General features: G+C 35.8%; 1 protein-coding gene and 1 pseudogene across 1 annotated transcript; both read left to right on the top strand.

The window, feature by feature from the left end:
• Positions 1-520: 520 nt before the first annotated feature.
• On the top strand, positions 521-1,913 carry LOC145017736 (F-box/kelch-repeat protein SKIP25 pseudogene; annotated as a pseudogene).
• Positions 1,914-20,034: 18,121 nt separating this feature from the next.
• On the top strand, positions 20,035-21,791 carry LOC145018102 (11S globulin seed storage protein 1-like). Its single transcript, XM_078976022.1, has 4 exons — positions 20,035-20,332; positions 20,420-20,667; positions 20,748-21,227; positions 21,323-21,791. Exons 1-4 carry the CDS (start codon positions 20,035-20,037, stop codon positions 21,716-21,718), a joined length of 1,422 nt encoding a protein of 473 aa, XP_078832148.1. The 3' UTR covers positions 21,719-21,791.
• The last annotated feature ends 2,613 nt before the right edge of the window (positions 21,792-24,404 follow it).

Below are 24,404 nucleotides of genomic sequence, written 5' to 3'. Positions count from 1 at the left end.
AGCATTATATATGACCTCGACGGCAAACACTTGCTCTTTTTAAATAAAAAATTGAGAATAATTAAAAGAAACTTTTTTAACAATTAATTTACATAAAATAAAGGAAACCAAACTCTTGGGGACATGCCTGGTTAACTGGTTTTGTCCGTATTCAAGATTCAACTTTTGCCTTTCATATCCCTGACCCCTCAAAGGCTCAAACCCTGTTCTTTTAAATATCTTTTATAGAAATTATATTTAAAAAAAAAAACATTCGGTAAAATACTAAAATCACATTGTTTTATATACACATCGTCTTTGAATATTGGCAAATCATATTAAAATGTTTCTTTCTTTTAATTTATATTTTATAGATTTTATTTTTCTAAGTTAATGAGTTTATGTAATAAATTAATAATCATATAAAAAACATTGTTGTATAAAGACGGTTTCTATATTCGGTAATCATATTCTTTTTGGTTGTTTATAAACTTTTAAAACGTACTTTTAAATATATAAAGAGTATTTTTCGGTTATAAAATTTTGACGTCATCTGATTCTATTTTACAAAAAACAAGAAATATTAAAATCTAAAGATCAACTCCTTTTTAAGCTTTCATCCACAACATACCTTTTGCCTCCACTACAGTATTATATGGCCAATCCCACCTATCCCTCACGCGCCACCACTTACCCCGCCTCCAAACGCCGCAGACTTTCCGACGATGACCATCACTCTCTGCTACCAGGGCTGCCAGATCATATAGCCCAACTATGCATCTCTCTTATCCCTCAGTCGGCTTTGTATTTCGTTTGTCGGTCATGGCGCCGCCTCATCTATTCCGCCTCCATCCCTCCTTTCCGATCACTTTATACTCTCTCTCTACCCAAAGCCACCACCGGCTGCGGGGGTGAAAGCCGCGATAACCAAATGCCTAGACTCTCTTCCTTTGATCCGATCTCTTCTAAATGGATTACTATCGATTCTCCACCACTACCACCCTTCCTCCACCGTCTTTCCCTCCGTCATCCATCGTTCATATCCAGGAATTTACCCGTTCAATCTGTTTCAGTCTCCGGCAATCTCGTCCTCCTCGCCGGAACCTCCGGAGACCTCGTCCCTGCCCTCCCACATCCCCTCGTCTTCAACCCACTATCCAACGATTGGTCGTACGGTCCCCCACTCTCAACCCCACGAAGGTGGTGCGCAGTCGGAGCATCACGAGGAACGGTGGTCGTCGCTAGTGGAATTGGTTCTCACTACACCCAGACGGTTGCTAGGTCGGTGGAGAAATGGGTGCTACGAAAGATTGAATCTTCTCATAAAAAACGAATAGATCCCGATGGGGTTTGGGAAGAGATGCGATCTTTAAGAGATTCCAAGCTTTGTAGAGAAGCTATCGACGCCGTCGGATGGAGAGGAAAACTTTGTATGGTAAACGTGAAAGGTGATTGTGCAAAACAAGGGTTTGTTTACGATGTGGATTCCGATGAGTGGGTGGCGATGGCTGAAGGGATGTTAGGTGGTTGGAAAGGGCCGGCGACGTCGATGGATGAAGAGACGATATACGTGGTGGATGAATCAAGAGGTGTATTGAAAAGATACAATCACGATAGGGATGATTGGTCGGATATTATGGAGGATAAGAGGCTGAAAGGGGCCGAGTACATTGCCGCCGGGGGTGGTAAAGTGTGTGTTGCGTGTGAAAAGGACGTAGGGATTTTAGTGGTGGATGTGATGGCCACGCCGCCGCGGTTGTGGGTTGTGGAAACGCCTGTAGGACATGAAATCTTGGCTCTTCATATTCTGCCGAGGATGTGTTCGCCGGAGTTTCAATTGCCGGAAACTGTATAGAATCCAAACTATAGCTTTTCGATCAGATTATTTTATTATTTTATTATTTATAGAAATGGAAAAATATTTAAAATTGGGATATCTTTTATCTTATTATTTTATATATTTAGGGTTATGGTTTTATTTATTTATTTTAATAGAATTTTAACTTTTTATTTGGAAGAAAAAATATTGTGGCATGTTAATATATATAAGGCACATTTGTCAAAATTAACTAAGAATTGTAGCTTTTATTTACATGAGTATTCAATAAAAATAGTTTGGAGCTTTTGAAATCATAAGGTTATTAATCATAAGGTTATATAAATTATTAATCATAAGGTTATATAAAAAGACAATTGTTTTAAAACATATAAAATATCAATAGTTATATTTTTAAAGACAATCTTGTATATTTGTTAAAATATATAGGAACTTTTTATTAAGCAATATTAGAAATAATTGTTGAATTATAGATTTTTGTTTAAAAAAAAAAGCTAAAAACTCATTTTTTTTTTTTGGGAAATGGACATATATGGACATTTTTAGCGGAGAAATTTCAAAATATAGAAAAAAAAAATTAAAATTTCAGGTATAGATATTGATTCTGCGGAGGTGAGCTCCACGGCTACGAAACACTTATTTCTTTCGCGGAATGGTAAAATATGACGGATGGGTAATTCTATGAGGGCCATATGACGAATTCGCAGAAGTTACAACGAGGTCCGCAGAAGCACCTCTATGAAATTGTCAAACTTGAAGCTAAGGTCTATTCCGACATTTTTTCCTCGTTTCTCCTCGTTAAAACCTCTCAAATTTGTTCCTCGTCAAAACCTCTGCGAGTCAGGCTTCTCCGGTGGCACACATCTAAAACTCATCCGTTTCTCCGATGAATCGCCAAAAGGAAGGGCTATGACAAATGAAATTAATGTTTTTGTCGATGACTATGGCGACGGAGTATGTTTTCGGTATTTTGTATTCATTTTTTGAATTTCTTTAGTTTTACGGTTCACTCCTATTAAAAATTTCATATATTAGACAAAACCATTGATTAGCAGCACACAGACAACGAAAAAGCCCTGAAAAATCTAGATTTGGGGAAGAACAATTTCGCAGAGGTGATTGGTTAATCCGTAGAGGGTGTTTTGCGGATTGACCAATTACCTCCACAAAATGACCATTTTTTGAAAAAAAAATCTTTACCCTATTATAGCAATGTAATTTATTACCTTTTATACACAAATGATACACAAGTGATTTTCATTTGTTTATTAACTGTTATATTTTATCATCTGAATCTCCTAAATTTCCTGTGTCTTTTTTCACTACACCCACCTAATTTCTTCTCTAAATAAACAGAGTGCTTCTTTTCCAACTCCAACAACGCCTACAAGGGCAAAAAGGTAAAATACTATTTAACAATATTCATTTCACGATTGTAGAAAGAAAATCAAGTACATCACCTTTAACTTGTTGAATGCTAAAGGTGATGTACTACCATAAGGCAGGAAATCAAGATTAAGAAAGTTCGGTCCATATGAGTTTGAATTTGTCATAAATTTTTTTTCAAATTCACATGGATAGGAACATATACACCATTAAAATCTAAGTGTCATAAGATTTCCTCCTTCATGAAAATGATTGTGAGAAAATGCTTTCACTAAGAAAGATTTTAAGAAGATAGTGATTGTAAAGTTGCATTCTCAAATTCAATTATGGTTACGGTATCCCTTTCCATGATTTGAATTGTGAGGTTTGGCAATTAGTCTTAATAGTTTAGACACACATATGAACTATCTAAAGCAAAGGTGTATAAGCTTAAGAGGCCTTGATAAAAGATTATCAAAGCATTAAGTATTAGAAACATGGACTTAAGAAATTCAATAGGTATTGTTTTCTGAAAGTTAAGATGTTTGTGAATACATGTCGAAGCTAGTGGGAGCATAAGTGTTATGTTTTATAGTAATCATCATGATAGTGGGAGCATAAAAGTTATGATTGTATGATTATTATGGAAAGTATTGCAAGTTGGCAATATTAATTATAGAAAAACAAGAGTTATACCTTGCAAAGTCGTAAGGGTTGTAAAGTTGTTTTGCCATAATTAAGGGAGAGAATATTATGCTTCATTTCAAATCTAAAGGCTTAGGTTGAGAAATGTTAATAAACTTAGACAAAGGTACATCGTGTGTTCTTAAAATTTCGATTATGATTACAGAATTCCTTTTCACAATTCGAATTTTGAGAACATAGCAAATAAAACATTATGCGTCGTGTCCCATACGCTTCGGGTATAGGATCGATTGCAAATGCTTTAATGTTTGACCATTCTAAAATTTTCCAAATGTCTAGCGCATTTAGAGGGAAAAGGGACTAGAATTGGTTTTGACTAAAATAATTAAACAACTGTCAAAGGACAATCCAAAGTTCGACGAGGATTGGTCGCTTGTGAGTAGTTGGAAGTATAGTATTGGAAAATATGGAAATGTTTCCATATTGGATGGACCATATCGACATCATTACAAATAGAAAAGATTCTATTAAGAATGATTTGTCATGAGGAAAATATGGAAGTGTGTTCATATTAGGAAGTAAATATTGAAAATCTATGTCTAGATTAGAAACTTTTATGCAAAAGGATGTTCAAAGGAATGTACTTTGAGTGAGAGACATCATATCTAAGGAATTGTTTTGTAACAATCTCCGATAGAGGACTTTGTAATATCATTGACAATAGTCTTTGTGACTTTGGTGCAGTGACATTACGAAAGAATCATTGCATAGGATGTTAGAATCTAGCATATTCTATAAGTAGCAAGAATTTGATATTCTTTCACTTAATGGATTTGGAGTTGTGAAATGAGAATGATTGGAAATGTGTGCAATTTGTCTATTTCACAAAAGTAAGAACCATATGTAAACATTGTGTGCATGCTAGGTGCATGGGACAAGTGTAATAATTCAAGTAAGAAGTTGATTACCCGAAACGAAAAATAATGAGTAATCAATATGGTGATAAATAAAAGATGTTTTATTTATACTCAAAGGTTTGAGGCCATATGGGATTAGTACTATTCTTGTGTTTCACATTTGCATGTTTTGACTTCCAGAATAATTGAGTTTATTAAGAATAATCGAATTATTCGAACGGGCCACAGTCATTCATATGTTGGAAGTAGATATGAATGAAGACTGTCGTGAATTGGTGTGTGGATTGTCTAGAAGAGTATTAGACATAAGCAAATGTTTGTTGCAACGTTCATGAGTGCTTATGAATATGATTTGAGCATTGGATTAAACCCACGCTCACTTGGATTACTCCATGAATTGTATCACGAGTGATTAGTGAGACGATAACATCTTATATTTTTGAAACTGAGATGTGTGAGTTGTATCTTGCGAATCGGTTGCACATTGATAATATGTAAACGCACTAGTAACTTGGTGTTATAAAACATATTGTTGTGTGTAATTCGGTGAATGAGTGCAAGCAAGCATTGTATCAAAGTTTATCCGTTCCTTTTATCCAAAGAAGGATAAAAACGATATCTTTGGGCCCCTCGATGGTTTAGTGATGACAAACGTAAATGCTCGGCCGGGCTAGGGCTAATTTGATTTGTTCAATTAGTATGTCGTCATAAATCGGAAATCGAGAAGTAGTACAAAGAGAATGATTTGAAATCATATCTCATACGATATCTAGAATGGAGGAATATATGATCCCTTATCTAAGGACACGCGTATCTGATAGGATCAGAGTTGACAGCGGCTTTGGAAAGCTACGATTGCAGATTAGGATCTGAAGTCATACGCATAATAGTTATTAGACTTATCCAAGTGGGAGACTGTTGGATTAGTGTCTAAGTCCATAACTATTTTGGTATGTACTTGACCCGATGGTGCATGGTCCTTTTGGGTTGCCTTCACCAAAGCAACTTGATTGGAGAAATAAATAAAGAGAGAGAGGTTATTATGATTTATTAATATGTTATAAGAATAATATATTAAAGGAGAAATCATATTTGCTTAATTAATATCGGTCAATAATTAATTAGGAATTAATTTTGTGATCAAGTGTAATTAATTAAACTAGAGGGGCTGAATTGTAATTATGTGATAGTTACAAAATATGGTAATGGTTATCCTAAATATGGGTTGAACGAATTCAAGGAGATAAGGATCCTTGAAATCGTCCAAAGGATAAAGGATAAGGGTTTTCAAGGCTTATTTTATGGTTGCTTTGTGGATAAGCAACTAGATAAGGATAATGACTGAAACCCTATCTCTACACCTATATAAAGACCCTAAGGCCTTAGAATTCGTGTACTTGTTCCCAAGGAATCCTAAGGACGAATTCTAACCTCTCTCCTCTCTCTTTATACCTTCTCCATTTGCTCTTGGTGTTTGTAAGCCATTAGAGGAGTGATACTTGTGACTCTAAGCATTCCAAAGTCAAATCAAGGAGATTTAGGATTGTTATTGCTCCATAACAATCAAGGTAATATCTTAAACCTAATTATATGTTAATATTGATTTCCATATGCTAGAATTAGGGTTTATAGTCTTGGATTCAAAGTATGTACAATAGAGAAACCTAGATCCAAGCATTAGGGTTTGTATGAGCACATAGGATGTCTTATGACTTAAACCCATCATGATCTCCAGGAGCATTTTGATCTGAGCTCCTTTTAAACAAAAGTTTTCTCTTCTCAATGGATTTGGGTAATTTGGCATGTTTCAGAGCAACAACATTTGGAGCTTGAGTTGGTTCCTTTTCAAATCGATCCACAGCTCAAGATGTTTGTGCAGGTGGTGGAACAATAGTGGGAGCTTCATAAGGCAAATACATTCTTGACTCATCAACGATTGATTTAAACTTGTCTCCAAGTTCCTCTTCCAACTTCTTCTTCAGATCAAAGTAGCTGGCTGTAAGGAGACCAAAATGAGTTTGAAGATCAATGATCTGATTTGTCTTGAGAGTCTTGTCTTCTTCAAGATCAGTAACTTGAATTTTTTTAGCTTGGTATTTTCAGTCATAAGATCAGCTACCCGAATTTCAAGCTTAATATTTTTCTGATTAAGCACATTTATCTCCTTTTGAAGCCCAATGATAGTAGCATTATCTTCTCCAGAGTGGCCTTCTCCAATAGAAATTCCTTTAGCTCACGGAAAAGGCACTGACATTTATTCTTTAGCCAAATGCAGAGCAAGCCTCACAGAGGCAACATCATGATAAGGCCTAGGAGTGAAAAAATATGTGGGTGCTAAAGAACCACCAACATCAAAGGTGGTGCTTGGTCTTTCATGAGATGGTCCAGATGAGTCAGCAGTAAGAACAAGTGTTGGATGAATTGGTAGGCCTTGAGATGGTTCAGAGATCAGCACACCAGGTCTTCGATCAAACCTTCTTCTTTTAACAGGAGGCGAGGAGGTCAGAGTTGTTGTATGATCACTCTCAAGTGGCTCCGTGGTAGGAAAAACATTATTAAGGGGAGGAATCCCTTAAACTGTCTCCTTAGGAATTGAATTGTTAGTCATCTGACTGGAGATATGAGGCATGGTTTCAAGAGCATCTTCAGTCCCCCGTATCTCTATTGTTGGATGAACAACATCATGGATACAGTCAAAGAACACATCGAGGTTTTCATCGGACAAAAGATTTTCATTGTTTCCAAAATTCAAGGGAATATCATCCTTGTCATAGCTAGTAAGATTGGGATCCTTGAATGAATCATGAGCATCTTCAGTGTTTGCAGATGCAGATTCCTTAGTTCCCTCACTGTACTCACTTTGAACAGGCACATATGTCATATCATGTTCTTCTACCACAAAGGCACCAGGAATAGTAGCTTCTTTTTCATGATCTAAAACAGTTATGACATCATCTTCTGAAGATACCGGCTCAGAAGATATTTTGTCAGAAGACCCATGAGATTCAGACGCTTCATTCAACTCAGCAAACTTTCCAAATTTAACCAAGGGAAACTTTCCTTGAAAAACGACTTTTCCCTTGCGATTTTGTTTGATCAGTCCAACAGTGTGTGGACCAAGAAACGTCATATCCAGGGTTTCTCCTTCTTTGACCATCTCTGGGAATTGCACATCAATAAACCGCTGAATGAACCTGGGATACATCAAGAATGTGGCTTGTGTCTTTGCTTCGATATTCACCATAAATTCATCCAAGATAAATTTTGAAAAGTTAAATTCGATTCCAACAGCAAGTGCAGTAATAGCCCCTGTGTTTCTCAAGGAAATCTCGTCAGCACCAATTCTTCTGCCAGATATGCAACTCACAAAGATGTGAGCCAAAAATCTCCAGTAAGGTAGCAGTAGTTTATTCACAGTGGGAGGAAAATTACCTTCATACCCCATCTTAACAAGTATTTCTTGGGCTTCATTGATTCCAATCTCAGTAGGAAACGAAGATCGATCATCAATCAAAAGAACCTCTCTGATATATTGCTCTTATATGACAACATTGCATCCTTTCACATCAGCTTCAACAGAGACAGCTCCATTATTTCCCTTCTTCAGCTTAGCAGTTTGCCAGAAATCTCTGATGATACCTCGATAAACAACAGGATTTACTATAAGAGCAGTAGACAAGCAGCACTCCCTCAGCCCATGAATCATTGACCTGAACTCTCCATGAGCATTAGGAGGTTCCGCCAGTAGGATTGCTAGATTGTGACTATCAACGAATATGAGGTTTGACATTTAAATTGCACAAAACAGACTAAGGGAGAAAACAAAGCACCTAAACAATATAAAATTTATGTTATTCTCAATCAAACAATTTATTTTGGCTTAAAAACAAAAAAACAACAATTTATTGACCAAAAAGAGTTTATGGTCAAAATAGGGTTTACGGCCGTAAACCCATGACCGGAAACGGAGTTTACGGCTGTAAACACTGGTCGTAAACACCGATAGATGTTTTTCTTCGATTAAGCCCTTAATATTCGTCGATTTGATGTAATAATTACATATCACTGGTCGGTTTTAGCATACCTATAGGAATCATGAATCAATTTCTCGAAAAATCACAATTTTTTTTGAAGGAGAGAGTGCACTGTGGAGTTTACGGCCGAGAATTCAAAAAATGAATGAGTGGACTAGATTTCGGATGTAAACACATTTATATACCCTGTTGAAAAGTTGGGATACCATCCACACTGTGTAAAACAAAGTCCAATACTTAAAAAAAAAGAATTGTTTTTTAAAAAATAAAACATTTTGAGGATAAAAATTTAAAATAAAATGAACTAAAAATAAAAATAATTTCTAAAGTAAGATAAAAATAAAAATAAAATAAAACAATAAAAAAATAAAAATAAAACATACTTGATTTATCTCAGCTAACATTGAACATAATTTTGTGATACTGGGATCAAAGTTGTTAGACATCCTTAACCCACTTATCGGTACGTTTACCATCATGTATATGTCTTCTCGATCGCTGGTATTGTGATTCACATAAACATAAAAAATTTGTGATTAAATTTAGGACAGATTATTAGTGACAAGACATTGAATCCTGTGAACTTAGATATTTTTCTTAAAAGACCATTCAGATGACAACGATCAAGAATATTGTTGTCCACCTAAATCAAGCAGCGAGATCTACAAACAACCTCTAAATGGTTCGATTTTAGTTACACTAGAATGTGTTCCCCAATTTCCGATATACCCTGGTTATCAAGAACTTCCAAAGAACTCCTTACTTTAGGTGAGTAAACAATTATTAAGGAGGAAGCCAGATTTAGAGATAGATGCATATGTTGTGTCCTAAATTGGATATATTTCAATCACGTAGAGGGGACAACGTATGGCTAACTAGGATAGAGGGATTGAGAGGAAGAATGTTGCATATACTGTGTCCCAAGTCGGATCTTCCGATCACGCGGAGGGGACAACATATGGCTAACAAATTGAAATAGTTTCAAGGATAAGAATGTGTGTAGAAATAGAGTCGCATATGTTGCATTACAGGTCGGATCTTCCTATCACGCAGAGGAAGAAACATATGACTAACAGATAGAAAACAAGAAAATAATTTCCTATAGACCTACTTTATCAAAACCCTCAGTCGCCATATCAAAACTAGAATTAAGGACATAAGTCCGTACATCAAGGAAAATTTAAGCCACAGTTCTAGATGCGTATTAATTTAGTGTATCCATAGATTCCCGTGTATATCTCTCTACTCAACCTATCCAAACGTCGTGTTGTCAGAATCAATAGAACTATCTAGGTTAAAGTTTGTCAAGTCTCTAAAATTCTTAAGTTCATCTGATCCTAGTCACGTTCATTTAAAAAACCCTTCATGTCTACCAGCGCATCAAACACAGAGCACAAACAATTTGACTTTGGTACGTTACGCAGATTCAGATTGCCCGTTATCACATAATGATATCACTTCCCGATAAACAAAACTAAAAACAACATATATATATATATATATTCCGATTTTCTAATGTTTTTGGATTTTGATTTTCTAATTTTTGTTTGGTTTTTGTTTATTTCTCCCCCTAAATTTGTGCATGGGTGAGAATGAAATTAAAATGCGCAAATTCAAACTAACATAAAAAAAAATTAATCCTCAAAACGAATCATTTTCAAAAAGCTCACAAGCACATCGAATCGAGCTTTGTTAAATGGCTTTGTGAACAGATCCGCCACATTATTAGCAGTGGGGACCTGTTCTAGCTGAATGAGCGAACGCTCATAGAAGTCTCTGATAAAATGAATTTTGATATCAATGTTCTTGGTTTTGGAATGTTGGACATAATTTTTAGTAATTTGAATTGCAACCTTGTTATCACAAAAGATAGGGGTTTCTAGATAGTTCAAACCGTAATCCAACAACTGATGTTAGATCCATATAACTTGAGAACAACAAGCAGAGGTAACAACATATTCTGCTTCTGCTGTTGAGTTTGAGATAGCGTGATGTTTCTTGCACTGCCATGATACCATCCGGTCACCAAGGAATTGACACCCTCCTGATGTAAATTTCCTATCAAGCTCACAACCTCCATGATTAGTGTCAGCAAATGCATATAAATCAAATTCAAAAATTTTCGGGTACCAAAGACCCAATTTTGGGCTGCCTTTTTATATACCGAAAGATTCTTTTGACAACAATAATATGTGAAAGTTTAGGATTAGTCAGATAACGTGCGCATTGACAAACTGCAAACATGATGTTTGGGCGGCATGCAGTTATATACATCAACGATCCGATCATCGATCTGTAGTGTGTTTGATCTACGGATTCACCATCAGTATCCAGATTTAGCAGGGGTCTTTCGGCCATCGATGTCAATGCAATTTTTGCGTCTTGAAACCAAAACTTCTCAAGTATATCCTCCACATACTTTGCTTGATGGAGCAAGATTTAGTTTGAATTCTGTTGGACCTGAAGCCCAGAAACATGGTCATTTCACCTAACGAACTCATCTCAAACCTCTTTTTTATCACTCCTTCAAACTATTTACATAACTGCAGACTCGTAGACCCGAAGATAATGTCGTCAACATAGATCCGAACTAAAATTTGATCAGTATCCACATGCGTGATGAATAAAATTTGATCAACAGTGCCACGAGAGTATCCATGTTCGAGCAAGTGATTTGTGAGAGTCGCATACCACGCTCAAGGAGCTTGATGTAATTTATACAACGCCTTATCCAACTTGTAGACATGATTAGGAAACTTCGAGTTAACAAACCCAGGGGGTTGATCAACATAGATTTCTTCCTTTACCTTGCCATACAAGAAGGCTGTCTTGACATCCATTTGATAAATTGTGAAGTTCATGTAAGAAACATATGCAAGGAAGATACGGATAGCCTCCAAGCGAGCTATCAGAGCATAAACCTTAATGTAGTCAAGACCCTCGATTTGTCTAAACCCGCGAACCACCAATCTTTCCTTATTGCATATCATGACTCCAGAATCATCCTGCTTATTGTGGTATACCCAGTGCGTGTCAAGAGACTTTTTTTCCCTTAGGAAGTTCAACCAGCATCCAAACCCCTGAGTTTTTCAAATTTATTTAACTCTTCGTGCATAGTATCTACCCAATTGGGCTCATTCAAAGTCATTTCAACGTTCTTTGGCTCTATTTTAGAGATAAAGAAAGAATAGAAACATGTGTTTACATCTCCACTCTGACTTCTTGTTTTAACACCATCACCCAGCTAGCCAGTGACATTCTCGATCGGATGATCGCGCTAAATACGTGAGGGTATCTCCTGGCTGATGTCATTGAGGGAGACGGGAAGATTGTGAATGTTGATAACTCCATCATTTGCTGAATGTTCCACATCATGTGAACCTATCTCATTAGATGGATCTACTACAAACTTATCAGCAATTTGTTCAGGAAAGAGTAGTTCCATGAAAGTTAGAGTAACAACAGAAGCATCTCTAGACATAAACTCTCTTTCAACATGAGTAAGAGGTGTAGCATCAGCATCTGGAGAATCACGTTGAGCGTGAACGGATGACTCCCCTGTAGGAATTGAAGAGGATATCGTTGGAGGTTTGTAAACAACTTTTTCGTCTTCATCTTCAGGAACAATCTTCAAATCAGAGGAAGAACCGGATGAACCATCTGAATACATATTGAATGATTTGAACAAAGATGTGTAATCAAATAGCCAATCAGGACCCATTCTAGCATCCGTATCATTCTCCTCCAACCAGCGTACATCGAAAGATTCAACAATCTGCTTTTCTTCTTATTGTAAACCCTATACGCCGTGAGTGAAACATACCCCACAAAGTAACAGTCATCAACTTTGGCAATAAATTTCGGGTTGGAATCCAGGTGAAGAAAGGTGCAAGGACAGCCAAATACACAGAAGTGACTGACTGAAGGCTTATGACCATAAAGAATTTCGTACGGAGTCTTCATCTGGGCTTTGTTGATCAAAACACGATTATGAACGTAACAAGCAGTGTTAATTGCCTCAGCCCAAAGGAAAACAGGTAACTTGGAGTCACAAAGCATCATCCTTGCAGCGTCTTTTAATGTTCGATTTCTCCGCTCTACGACATCATTTTGTTGAGGTGTGCGAACAGAGCTGTATTGACGCACAATTCCCTTTTCTACACAAAAGTGATCAAGAACTGCATTCTTGAATTCTATTCCATTATCAGTTCGAAGTGCCTTCACCCGGTTATTAGTTTGGTTCTTAATCATCACAATGAACTTCTTAATCAAATCAGCAATCCCAGCTTTGTTAGATAAGAAGAAAGCCCACGTAAAACAAAAGAAATCATCGATCACAACCAGACAATATGAGTTTCTGTTGATGCTTAGGACATTGACCGGACCAAATAAGTCCATGTACAATAATTGGAGCAACTGGCTGATTGAATTGGCCTGTTTTGGCAGGTGTGGTTTTCTATGATGCTTTCCCTGGGCGCATGACACACACTTCTCAAAAGTTATAAAGTATCTGACAGGTAAGCCACGTACTATCTCATTTTTAGCAAAACGATTTAAATTCTTAGTGTTTGCATGACCGAGTCGTTGGTGCCATAGCATATCATTTTGTTCTGAGACCTTTGAAAAGAGGCAGGTGACTTGTTCAGGAATGTTACTGTTCATGTCAATTATATAAGCATTTCCATCTTGCTTTGATTTGACAAGGATCCACTCTTCTGGGATGATAATATCTAGATTAAGGATCATGCACTCTTTATCAGTAAAATGTGTTGAATAACCTTTGTCGCAAATATGAGAAACACTCAACAAGATATGCTTTAACTCGGGAGCAAAGTTGACGTTCTCGAAACTCAACACTCCGTTTGTCACAATTCCTCTCTAAATGATCTTTCCACCTTCTATACCCGCAAAGGAAACATATCCCCCATTAAAAGACTGAATGTTGCTCAATTGGGAGATGTATCGAGTCATATGTCGGGAGCAGCCGCTGTCGACATACCAAGGCCTGACGACATTCCTCCGCAATTGTCCCTGCAAAATGAGCGGGATCATTTAGATTTGGGAACCCAGGTCATCACTTTCCTGGGTTGACCCTTTGCAAATTCAGATTTGTCTTTTAAAACCGTTAATTTTGAATCATTATTTAAGACACTTTCAGAGGATGACGATGATTTATTAGAAGTTAGTTTGGGCATCCACTGCTATTTAGGTTTCTTAACAATCACACGTGGTTTTGAAACATTTTTCTTTTCAGTATGCATTAAGCATTTGGATTTTCTACCAGAAGTGGTTGAAGACCCAGATCCGCTCTTTGACGAAAACGATCTCGGCAGAGCCTTATTCGATTTTGACAAATTGTTTGTGACTTTGTTATTAAAAACCCGTTTGTTCTTTTGAGAAACTGCTCTTTTCTTGTTTTGATCATCCTTCCAATCATCATCTCGAGAACGAGTTCTTGAGGACTTTCTAGTTAAAGAACTTCCTTTAGAATCATTCTCTCCTCTTGGCGACATAAAATGCACAAAGGCTCGATTGGGACAATTCCCAGCAATATGACCACCAGTACCACAATTGAAACAAATCTGTTTATTGTTATTGAAATTGGTACTACCCTTTTTTGATTTATTTTCTTTAATGACACCCTTGCTTTTCCCACAATAACATATGCAAGAAACAGATTGTGCGATAAGTGAGGGTGCATCAGATTGTGTGACTTGTGGAGTGGGTGTCCTTGTAACAGAAACATCAGGAGCATCAGAATTATCAAACAAGTTATCAAATATGTCAAAAAAAATCAACTCAACATGATCCGATGTAGAAGCGTCACAGGATGTATCATCAATTTTAACATTAGAAACACTAAAGTTTTCATTCGAAACAGAAACGGCAGGTTCAGACGCAGTTTTATTATCAAGTCTAGACATAGTTTTATTATCATAAACATATCCTTCAACTTCTTGCTTTAACTAAGTTAAGGATTGATCTGAAGGGGAAGTAGAAACATTAGTACTTTCAATATTAATAATTCCTCCTTAAACAAAACCAGTTGGTTTGCCATAAACCATGAATGGTTCGTTGGCAATCTCCTCTTCAGTTACATGGTGATACTGATAATTATGATTGAAAGGAGGAAACACTTTATCATATCCTAAACCCTTTTGATGGTTGTTTAAATTTCAAGCAATGGCCTATCATGTATGTTGGCAATTACTTCGCTTGATACATCAAATTTTCTAAAATCAAAATTTGCAGTTTCAATTTTGCCTTTTAATATGTCAAGCTCAGTAGTCAATTCAGCATGTTGTCTCTTAACATAGTCATAATTTTCACATGTATTGCTATAGTCTTCCTGAAGTCTCCTAAAGTCTTTTATTTTTGTTTCTAATTGAGCCTTTAGGGGTTCTGCCCTTTCCTGAGTTGATAACCTTCGTATTTTAGGTCCTCGACTTCCCTACGTAATGGTTCTATTTCCTCGCGAAGAATTTTAACATAATCAATGCATGCTTGAGAACAAGAAGATAAACTTACCTCATTTTTCTTGGATTCTGAGGTAGAAGATACAATTAGTGCAAACTGCAGTTCCATCATCCTTTCTTCTGGATCAGCCTCAACATCTTCACAGGAACATCATCATTGATTTGGGCCAAGTGAGCATTTTCAGGTCTTGAAATATTTAGGGCTTGAATCTGGTCCACCCAGTCAAAAGACTGAGCAACCATTGCAGTCTCACTGTTGACAACAACACCTCCACGATTATTTCCCACAGTAACCATCGTTCTATCATTGTTCATCCTTCTATCTAGTTTCAGACACTCACGAGCAAAATGACCTGGCTCGTGACAATTGAAGCAACACTGCTTTCCTTTATTAAAACCTACCTTCTTGTCGACGTTCATTTCCTAATTGTTCTTTCCTGTCTTCTTTGCAAATTGCTTCGCTCTGAACACTGTCATAGCTATCTGCCACGTAATATCCATCTCTTCCACATCTTCTAGATGAATTTGATCCAGGTCAGCAAATGAGGGTTGACGTAGGAGCTCTCCGGCCACAAAGGCATTATAACAGTTGACAATTCCAGAGGCAAGAGCAAGATTTTCATCACTTTCCTTAGAATTTGAAGTAGAAGCCACAAATGGTACATTGGGGGAGGAAACAGCTTGTGGAGCAATATAAGACTGACTTTGTGAGTGAGGCATGGATGATGCAGCAGTAAAAGATATTGCTGATGAAGTAACAAAAGTTTGATTTTGAGGTTGTTGAGCAACAAATTCTTGACCCAGAGAGGAGATGAGTGATGAAAGAGCATTGTTTGAAGAAATCCCAAGATTTGCAATCGAGTAGGAATTCACATGGTTAATCTCTCATTGCTTATCATCAAGATCACAGGCTTTGATAATCTTCATTGTTTCAGCAAGACTGAGACGATTTAGATCTATTGTCTTCTTGATGACAGCCACGTTCATATCCCACAACTTCGGAAGTGCATTCAGAAGCTTTTTGTTTATCCCGGACTTAGTCAAGAAGATCCCAGATATATCCATCTCAGTAGTGAGTGTGGTAATCGCTGCAGCTGAACTTCCAGGGTTTCTCCGGGGATGTAGTTGAACATGTTGAATTTTTGTATTAGCATATCCTGACGACTTTCTTTCATGTCTTCATTTCCCTCATAGACCTCGATCAAGGCTTCCCACAATGCTTTGGCTGAAGTATATTCTCTGAAACCTTGAGCTATATCAGGAGATGAAGTCATGGTCAGAGTGGCTAAAGCCCTTTCCTGTTCTTCAACTTTCTCAAAATCCTCATCAGTATAATTTTCAACTGCTTTTTCAACCTGTTGTCTCACAATAGTGGTAGTAATTCTGAATGCACCTTTGATAATGTTGCACCAAACCTAGAATCACAACTCGTGTCACTTAATCCAAATTCATTCCATATCGACTACTAGAATATTTGGTTTTAGCTACAAAATATTTCCAACGAAAGTGTTTTGTAGGAAATACCTTCGAATTTCCTACAAACTTAAGACGAAAGTAGATTCCAACATAATTCCTACAAATTTCATATGGAAAAAGATATCCTAAAGATTTTGTCGGAAAAACGTTGGAAGTTTGCTACCAATTACCAACGAAATCTTAATTCATATTTAAAATTAAAATTGCGGTTGGAGTTTCATAGGAAATGTAATAGGTGCACTTTAGAAATTGTTTCCCTCCTTTTCTTTTTGTTTTTCCCTCCTTTTCTTTTGCCCTCCCCATTTATTTTAATAATAATAATATTATTATTTTATATTATTATTGTAATAAATATAATAATTATAATATCATAGTATTAATAATATAAATATAACTATAATTATTTTATAATATTATTAATGTAAATATAATAATAATTGTTATTTAAGGTTTACACCCTATTTAAAGGATCTATTGTTCACCCCTCCGCCCCTTACTACCCTTTTGAGATCCAGAAACCCTAAATCGTGAGTGAGAGTCCTTGGAAGCAATTTGGAGCTTAGATAAGTGATTTTATGAAGAGATCTTGAAGATCAAGAAGCTTGGATCAAGGAGATTTGTGGAGATTCAGATTATTATTCAGTGGGAGGTCGTGTTGGAGGTAATGAATCGTTATCTTGGCCTTCTCCTTTCTAGATCCATCTTTCATGGAGTTTTAGGGTTTGTTTGGGGATAACATGATGGGATTTTGGTGCATGAGTTAGATATGGAGTTGTAACTCCAGATCTAAGTTCTATTTGGATCCAATATGCAGAAAGCCCTTTGAATTACTATGCAAAAGCCATCCCCCATGAGTTAAGTTCCTTTCTAGCTTGGTTTTTGAATTATGGAACATGAAAGCACGTAAAGGTAGCAACTTTATGTTGCTAATGCACTCTAGGGACCCAAATCTGTTATTTGGAGCAAAGGAGTAGCTCTGTATCTTTCGAATATGGGAATTCCTGTATGAACTCGACGAGTCTGGGAGATGACCCGACGATTTGGGTCGGGGTTTGGTTCGATTAAGTTCCGAGTGAACTCGGCGAGTTAGTCTGGGGTTTCAGGCACTAAGTTGCGTAGTGACTCGGCTAGTCGGTTGGGAACTCGGCGAGTCGTGTATGGTGGGTTTCAGAGTTAAGTGAACTCGACGAGTCACTAGGTTGACTCGTCGAGTAGGGTCAATCAGGAAGGTTGACTTTGACAAGGACTGAGACTTTGACCAAGAGTTGACCAGTTGACTTTCGAGGGTATGTTGGTAATTTGGGTTCTGATGGTTATGGTTTCATTGGAGTAATAGGTGGTGATGTTCGTGGCGGTGATCGGGAGTTTTGATTCTATCTCTCCAGCTCGACAAGTGTAAGGTGAGTTGTCCTCATTATACCCAAGGGTCTAAGGCACCAAGGCCGGCCCTTTGATTTGTATTTGAGATAGTTACACTGTGATCTAATTGCTATGTATCCTGGTAGATAGGAAGGTTGTTATGTTGGTATGATTGGTTAGAGCAGTATTTTGGTAGAGTGGAAGCGGTTATGCTTCGTGACCTATAGTTAGATCTAACTGTTTGTATGATGGTAGGAGATCACCTATTATATGTGCACATGATTGTTTGCTAGTTGTGGGGTATTCCATCCTGAGGATGATATGACCCTAGTATGTCGGGTTAGACTGTTATATGGTTATCTGATATTGGTGCACATGTCTGGTTGATAGTATGTGGAACTTTTCAAACCAGCAGACAAAGATTATTTGGGAGATTCAACAGCTATAGGTGAGTTTCCTCACTATGTTGATGGGTCGAAGGCACCATTGTCTAGCTATGGTTTATTATGGTTAGAATGCTAGTTGTCTGCGTGACTCTACATGTATGATATATGATATCGGGCGGGGCCCAATGTCAGGAGGGGTCTGATGAGTATTGTTGCACCCTGAGTAAAACGGTAGAAACGTCCAAAGGTGGATGACGTCATGTACAATATCATAACAATTGAATAATATAGATCAAAGCATTTCAAACATTATATTGATAATTTATAAGTTTTTACATTATATTCAAATCATTGTTTGACTCCAAAAGCATACGACAAAATCTAAGACGTAACAACGCTAAGCTCCGTCTTCTCAAAATTTAAATTGGCTTAATTTTTATGGGTGTTACATATCAAATGACTTTTGGTGAGGGGATTTCAAAGGTTTTTGCAAGGATTTGATCGTTTAGCATTTGGAACATTATTTCTCTTATTTGTAAGTTGTAAATGCACATCATTTCCATCTTTACAACTTGTGATTTTGTTCTAGCTATGTGTGGTTAGAACCCTAGTTTCTCCAACTTCATGTTTTGATTTCTTGGTTGTGATTTCAATTATATGACTTGATGTTTGCTTTTAATTTCTATCTAGTGAAATTAATTTTGCTTCAATTGAATGTTTGATTTTAATTGTGATTCTTATTGACCATTTGAATTAGGGTTAGGTCATTCAAGTTATTCATTTTGCAAAACCCGTAATTGTTTTGTGAATTGGACTAAGTAACAAGCATTAAATTGATTCTCATTGAATGAAGTTAGTGTAAATCTTTTCACACACTTTTACACTCCGGAGCTTGTGAGGAGTATTGGGTATTGTTGGGAACATTCACATATATCTTAATGCAATGTTTTAATCTAATTGTAAGAGCTTGTTTAGATTAGGTTAGTAAGGTTAGGGTTAATCAAAGAGCTTGTTTTGATTAATTAATGTGGTGAATGAGAAGTGTTAGAGCTTATTAACACTTTCAAATACCAACTTAGATAGAATTGAACAAATATCATGTTATCTTGGAATCACATCGCTAAGATAAATCAATAGTCATGACGAGCACAAATTTTGATGGTGGGAAAGATGGCATTACGAGAAAACGGGACCATTTCTTTTATTTCCTTTTTAATAAAGAACATTATTATCATGTAAATAAATTTCAAAAGACTTTGGTAAATATTTATTCAAAATACTATACTTTGGTAAAAAAAAAAAAAAAAAAAAAAAACTCCAAATAAAGACATCTGGCCGCTAGTTTATCTGTCATTGTTACCAAAACCAGCATCTACAACACCTCTTCTTAATTATGTGTCAAGCAATGAGACCTTCCAAGTCATCATGCATGCCGCAACTTGGCTAAATCTTTCTACGACCACCTCCATATGTGTCCATCTCTCATCCACTCTCCTCTTCTTTAAATTCCATTTCCATCCTACCACTCCACCACCATCCACTGCAGTCTACTACACTACCATGGCTAACATTTCAATCCTCTCTCTTTCTCTAAGCTTCCTTTTAGTCTTCCATGGCTGCCTTGCTTTACGCCCTTTCCAGCAGCAGCAGCAGCAAAACCAGTGCCAGATTCAAAGAATCAATGCTCTTCAACCCAATGAACGAGTTCAAGCTGAAGCTGGGTGGACTGACTTCTTTGATTCCAGCAACCAGCAGTTCCTGTGTGCCGGAGTGGAGGTCATCCGCCACCATATCCAACCACAAGGACTTCTTTTACCTTCTTACGTAAACACTCCCCTCATGGTCTACATTCTACAAGGTAATTAACTCGATCGGTTTAATTAAATTTCTAATTTTTTATTTGTACTTAATTATGTGGGTTTAATTTGTTTTTTGTTTGTTCTAGGGAGGGGTTATCAAGGAACTATGTTACCTGGGTGTCCGGAGACATTCCAGTCATCGCAACAACTTCAGGAGGGAAGTGGATCGTTCCAAGATCGCCACCAGAAGATCCGCCATTTCCAGCAAGGTGATGTGGTGGTTTTCCCCGCCGGAGCTGCTCACTGGATGTACAACGACGGACAAGAGGAAGTTATTGCTGTTGCTTTGCTTGACTCCACTAACTCAGCAAACCAGCTTGACCAGTTCCACAGAGTATGTATATCTTAAAAAACCCTAAAACTCTTCCATTTTTTTAAACCCCTACACCCATATATTAAACATGGTTCATGCAGAGATTCTTCCTTGCTGGAAACCCACAACAAGGAGGACAACAACAACAACAACAACAAAAAAAAGGTGGAAAATCATGGGGGAGGAGTCAGAAAGGACAGTCACAGGAGGAGGGTTCCGGCAACATTTTCCGTGGCTTCGATCTTGAAATGCTTGCAGAGGTATTCAATGTCGAGCAAGAGACAGCTGAGAAACTTCAAAGCAAAGATGACACCAGGGGTCACATTGTGAAGGTGGAAAGAGGTCTTCAAGTTATCAGGCCACCAATGAAGAGTGAGCAACAAGAAGAAAGAGGGCGTGGAGGTGCCGCAAATGGTTTCGAAGAGACCATTTGCTCCGCTAAGATGACACACAACATCGACGATCCTTCACGTGCAGATTTCTATAACCCACAAGCTGGATGGTGCAACAATCTCAACAGTTTCAAACTCCCCATCCTCCAAATGCTTCAACTCAGTGCCGAAAGGGGAGTGCTTCGCAGGGTTAGTGTATAAAATATAATTAATTAGTTAACTACTTATAATCATCAAATCATATATATCTTATATATCATTGATCTTGTTTGTGATGTATATAGAATGCTATAGTGTCGCCACACTGGTTGATGAATGCACACAGTATAATCTACGTGACAAAGGGAGACATGGGGATGCAGATAGTGAACCACGAGGGACAAACAGTGTTCGACGACCAGATCCAGGAAGGGCAGCTAGTGGTGGTGCCACAGAACTTTGCGGTGGTGCAAAAGGCAGGCGAACAAGGGTGCCAATGGATAGCTTTCAGGACCAATGACAACGCCATGATCAACACCTTGGCTGGTCATACTTCTGCTCTAAGGGCTATGCCAGTGAATGTGATTGCAAACGCATACCAGATGACGGCGGAACAAGCATGGAGCTTGAAGTTTAACAGGAAGGAGACGGTGATGTTCAGCCCGAGGTCGAGGTCTTCCGGGAGGTCTATTGCTGCTTAAGCTCTTGGTGTAGAAGAGTGCGGCCGTTTGTATGTTTTTTTAGGGTTTCTTCGATATGGAATAAGGAGAGATGTAAGGTGGTTTATAGTTTTTAAGGACTTAAATTCCATCCATCGATGTAAGAAAAATAATAATAAAGAGTTTTTTTTTATGGTATTGAATAGATGATCATGTCACCTACGGTTATCGAGTTGAGTTTATTTCCCAGTACAAGCTGTTCTTTAAAATCATTCAATTCATAAAATCTTATCTTCTATTCTAATAAAGTTTTTTTTTTTTTTTTTTTTTTTTTTTTTTATATAATTATTTGTAACATTTTTATTTAGTTTGTTAAATTTAATTTGGTAAATGTATTTTTTTTTAAATTATTTAATTTGCTAAACGTCATGGTTATTTTAAATTAATTTTTTTCACATTTCATTTTATATTCATTTTATAAAAGTTTTTCTGTTTTTTAAAATTTCATATAACATTTTAATATAATAATTACAATTATAAATGTAGTAATAAATAAATATCAATCTTTAATAAACTAACATTTTAATTTAAAAATTCTGAGATTTTATAAAAGTTTTTCTGCTTTTTAAATTTTATATAATATTTTAATATAATAATTGCAATTATAAATATAATAATAAATGAATATTAATCTTTAATAAACTAACATTTTAATTTAAAAATTCTTAAAATCAAAGCTCATTGGTTTTTTTTTTATTTCTTTAAATTTAAAAGATAAAAAAATATTTTTATTATGATAATTTATTATCTTTTTTATATTTTAATAAATTTAAAGTTCTTAGACTTTTATATTTATTTATTTTTTTAAATTAACTAATGCAATATATATATATATATATATATATATATATATATATATATATATATATATATATATATATATATATATATATATGTTTCCCAACTAGTTTTAATATTTAGCGAATAATTTTCTATGAGAAACATAAGAAAAATCTTGTTTTAACAGCTACAAGATGAATTCTCTCATTTTAGTATTTTACCGTATATTACGAAAATATCAAATGCGGATCTACACTAAGTATTCAATTTACAGAATACATGTCATATAAAATATATTTGAACATTTTTTTTGTATTTACTGATATTTCAAAATTTTTACTTTTTTTGAAATATTATCATGTAAAAACATATCCAAAATAGGAAAGAGAATTTTAGTATCGACAGTACCAAAAGCAAAAAATGAATTTTGCCGGAGCCGACTACCGAATGAATAGGTACCGTTACATGTACTTTACCGATATTTTGGATGCAAACAACTAAGGCACTATAAAAGTCTGCCTTACAACAAAACATAAAAATAAATTCTCGACTCTGAGATGAAATTAAGACAACAAAGAACACATAGCAAATGGGATCGGTAAAATCTTAGTTTATATGAAAGAATGATGAGTATTCAAAGTTGAGAGAAAATTTTCGTAAAAAAAAACTACCAAGTTTGAAAATTTTAAGTTTTTCAAGTACCATATTATAAGCTTTGTAACTTAGGCTAAACTTATGCAAATCAGTTTATTCTTTAGCCTAACATGTATCCAAAACAGAGAATATAACACAAAAGGAAAAATCAGTATAATCTGAGTTTATATTATATGAGAGAGTTATGAATGTTAAAAGTAAGGAAAAATTATATCCATGTAAGAAAATAGAAAATAATAAAATGATAAAGTCTGGAAATATTTGATTTTCAATTATCCATGTTTAAGGTTATATAACTAGAGTTGTATTTAAGGATATATAACTAGAGCTGTATTTATTCAAACAAGTTGATTCATTAGCCTAACATATAACCAAGAAAAAAAATTATAAAAAAAAAAAAAAAAAGATTTTGGAAGAAGAATCCATCTAATCCAACTTTATATGATAGGTATTCAAAGTTGAGTAAAAAATTTTGCAGGAACTAGAAATAAAAGATGACCAAGTTTGAAACATTTTCAAGTATTCATGTTCAGGGCTATATATTTCGAGTTATATTTATTCAAATAAGTCGATTCTTGAACCTAACATGTAGCCAAGATAGAGAAAAAAAAAATGAACTTAATCTGAGTTCATATAAAAGAGTTATAAATATTGAAAATTGATTAAACATAATAATATAAAGATAAAATTTGATACCGGTATTCAATTGTACCTTGTATCGAATTGTACCATGACCACGAGAGTACCATACCAGATAACACCAATAACTAAAAAAATTAGACATTTGAGGAACCAAATACCTACCCGGTTAATGATATATAATTTGGTTCGGGACCATTATTAGTATATGTTCGGTACTAACAACGTTCTTGCTCACCCTGTTTTGTTCCCTAGTTCCTTTGTAAACATGGGGCTATTTTGATACCTTTTGTAAAAATGGGGTTTTGTCCTCGCTAAATCACCAAAATACTTGGGCATATTTGCAATACTGCTATTAATTTCAATATAATAGCAAAGTATATACCAAAATGTATTTTAATCATATATTATAGTTTATTATGTTTTATGCTTTCTTGAATTATTGCCTTTTAACTTTGGAGATCGATTTTGTATTTATTAAATTTAAAATTTGATTTATTCGTGTTGGTGCTTATACCATATAAGATCATTTTATTTATGAAAAATAAATACTAATGCTAATGGGTAGGACCCACAAATCAACACCAATCAAGAA

Source organism: Lactuca saligna, chromosome 9 (assembly GCF_052625555.1).
Source record: "Lactuca saligna cultivar CGN05327 chromosome 9, ASM5262555v1, whole genome shotgun sequence".
NCBI lineage: Eukaryota > Viridiplantae > Streptophyta > Magnoliopsida > Asterales > Asteraceae > Lactuca > Lactuca saligna.
This window is presented reverse-complemented; position numbering and strand designations above follow the sequence as displayed.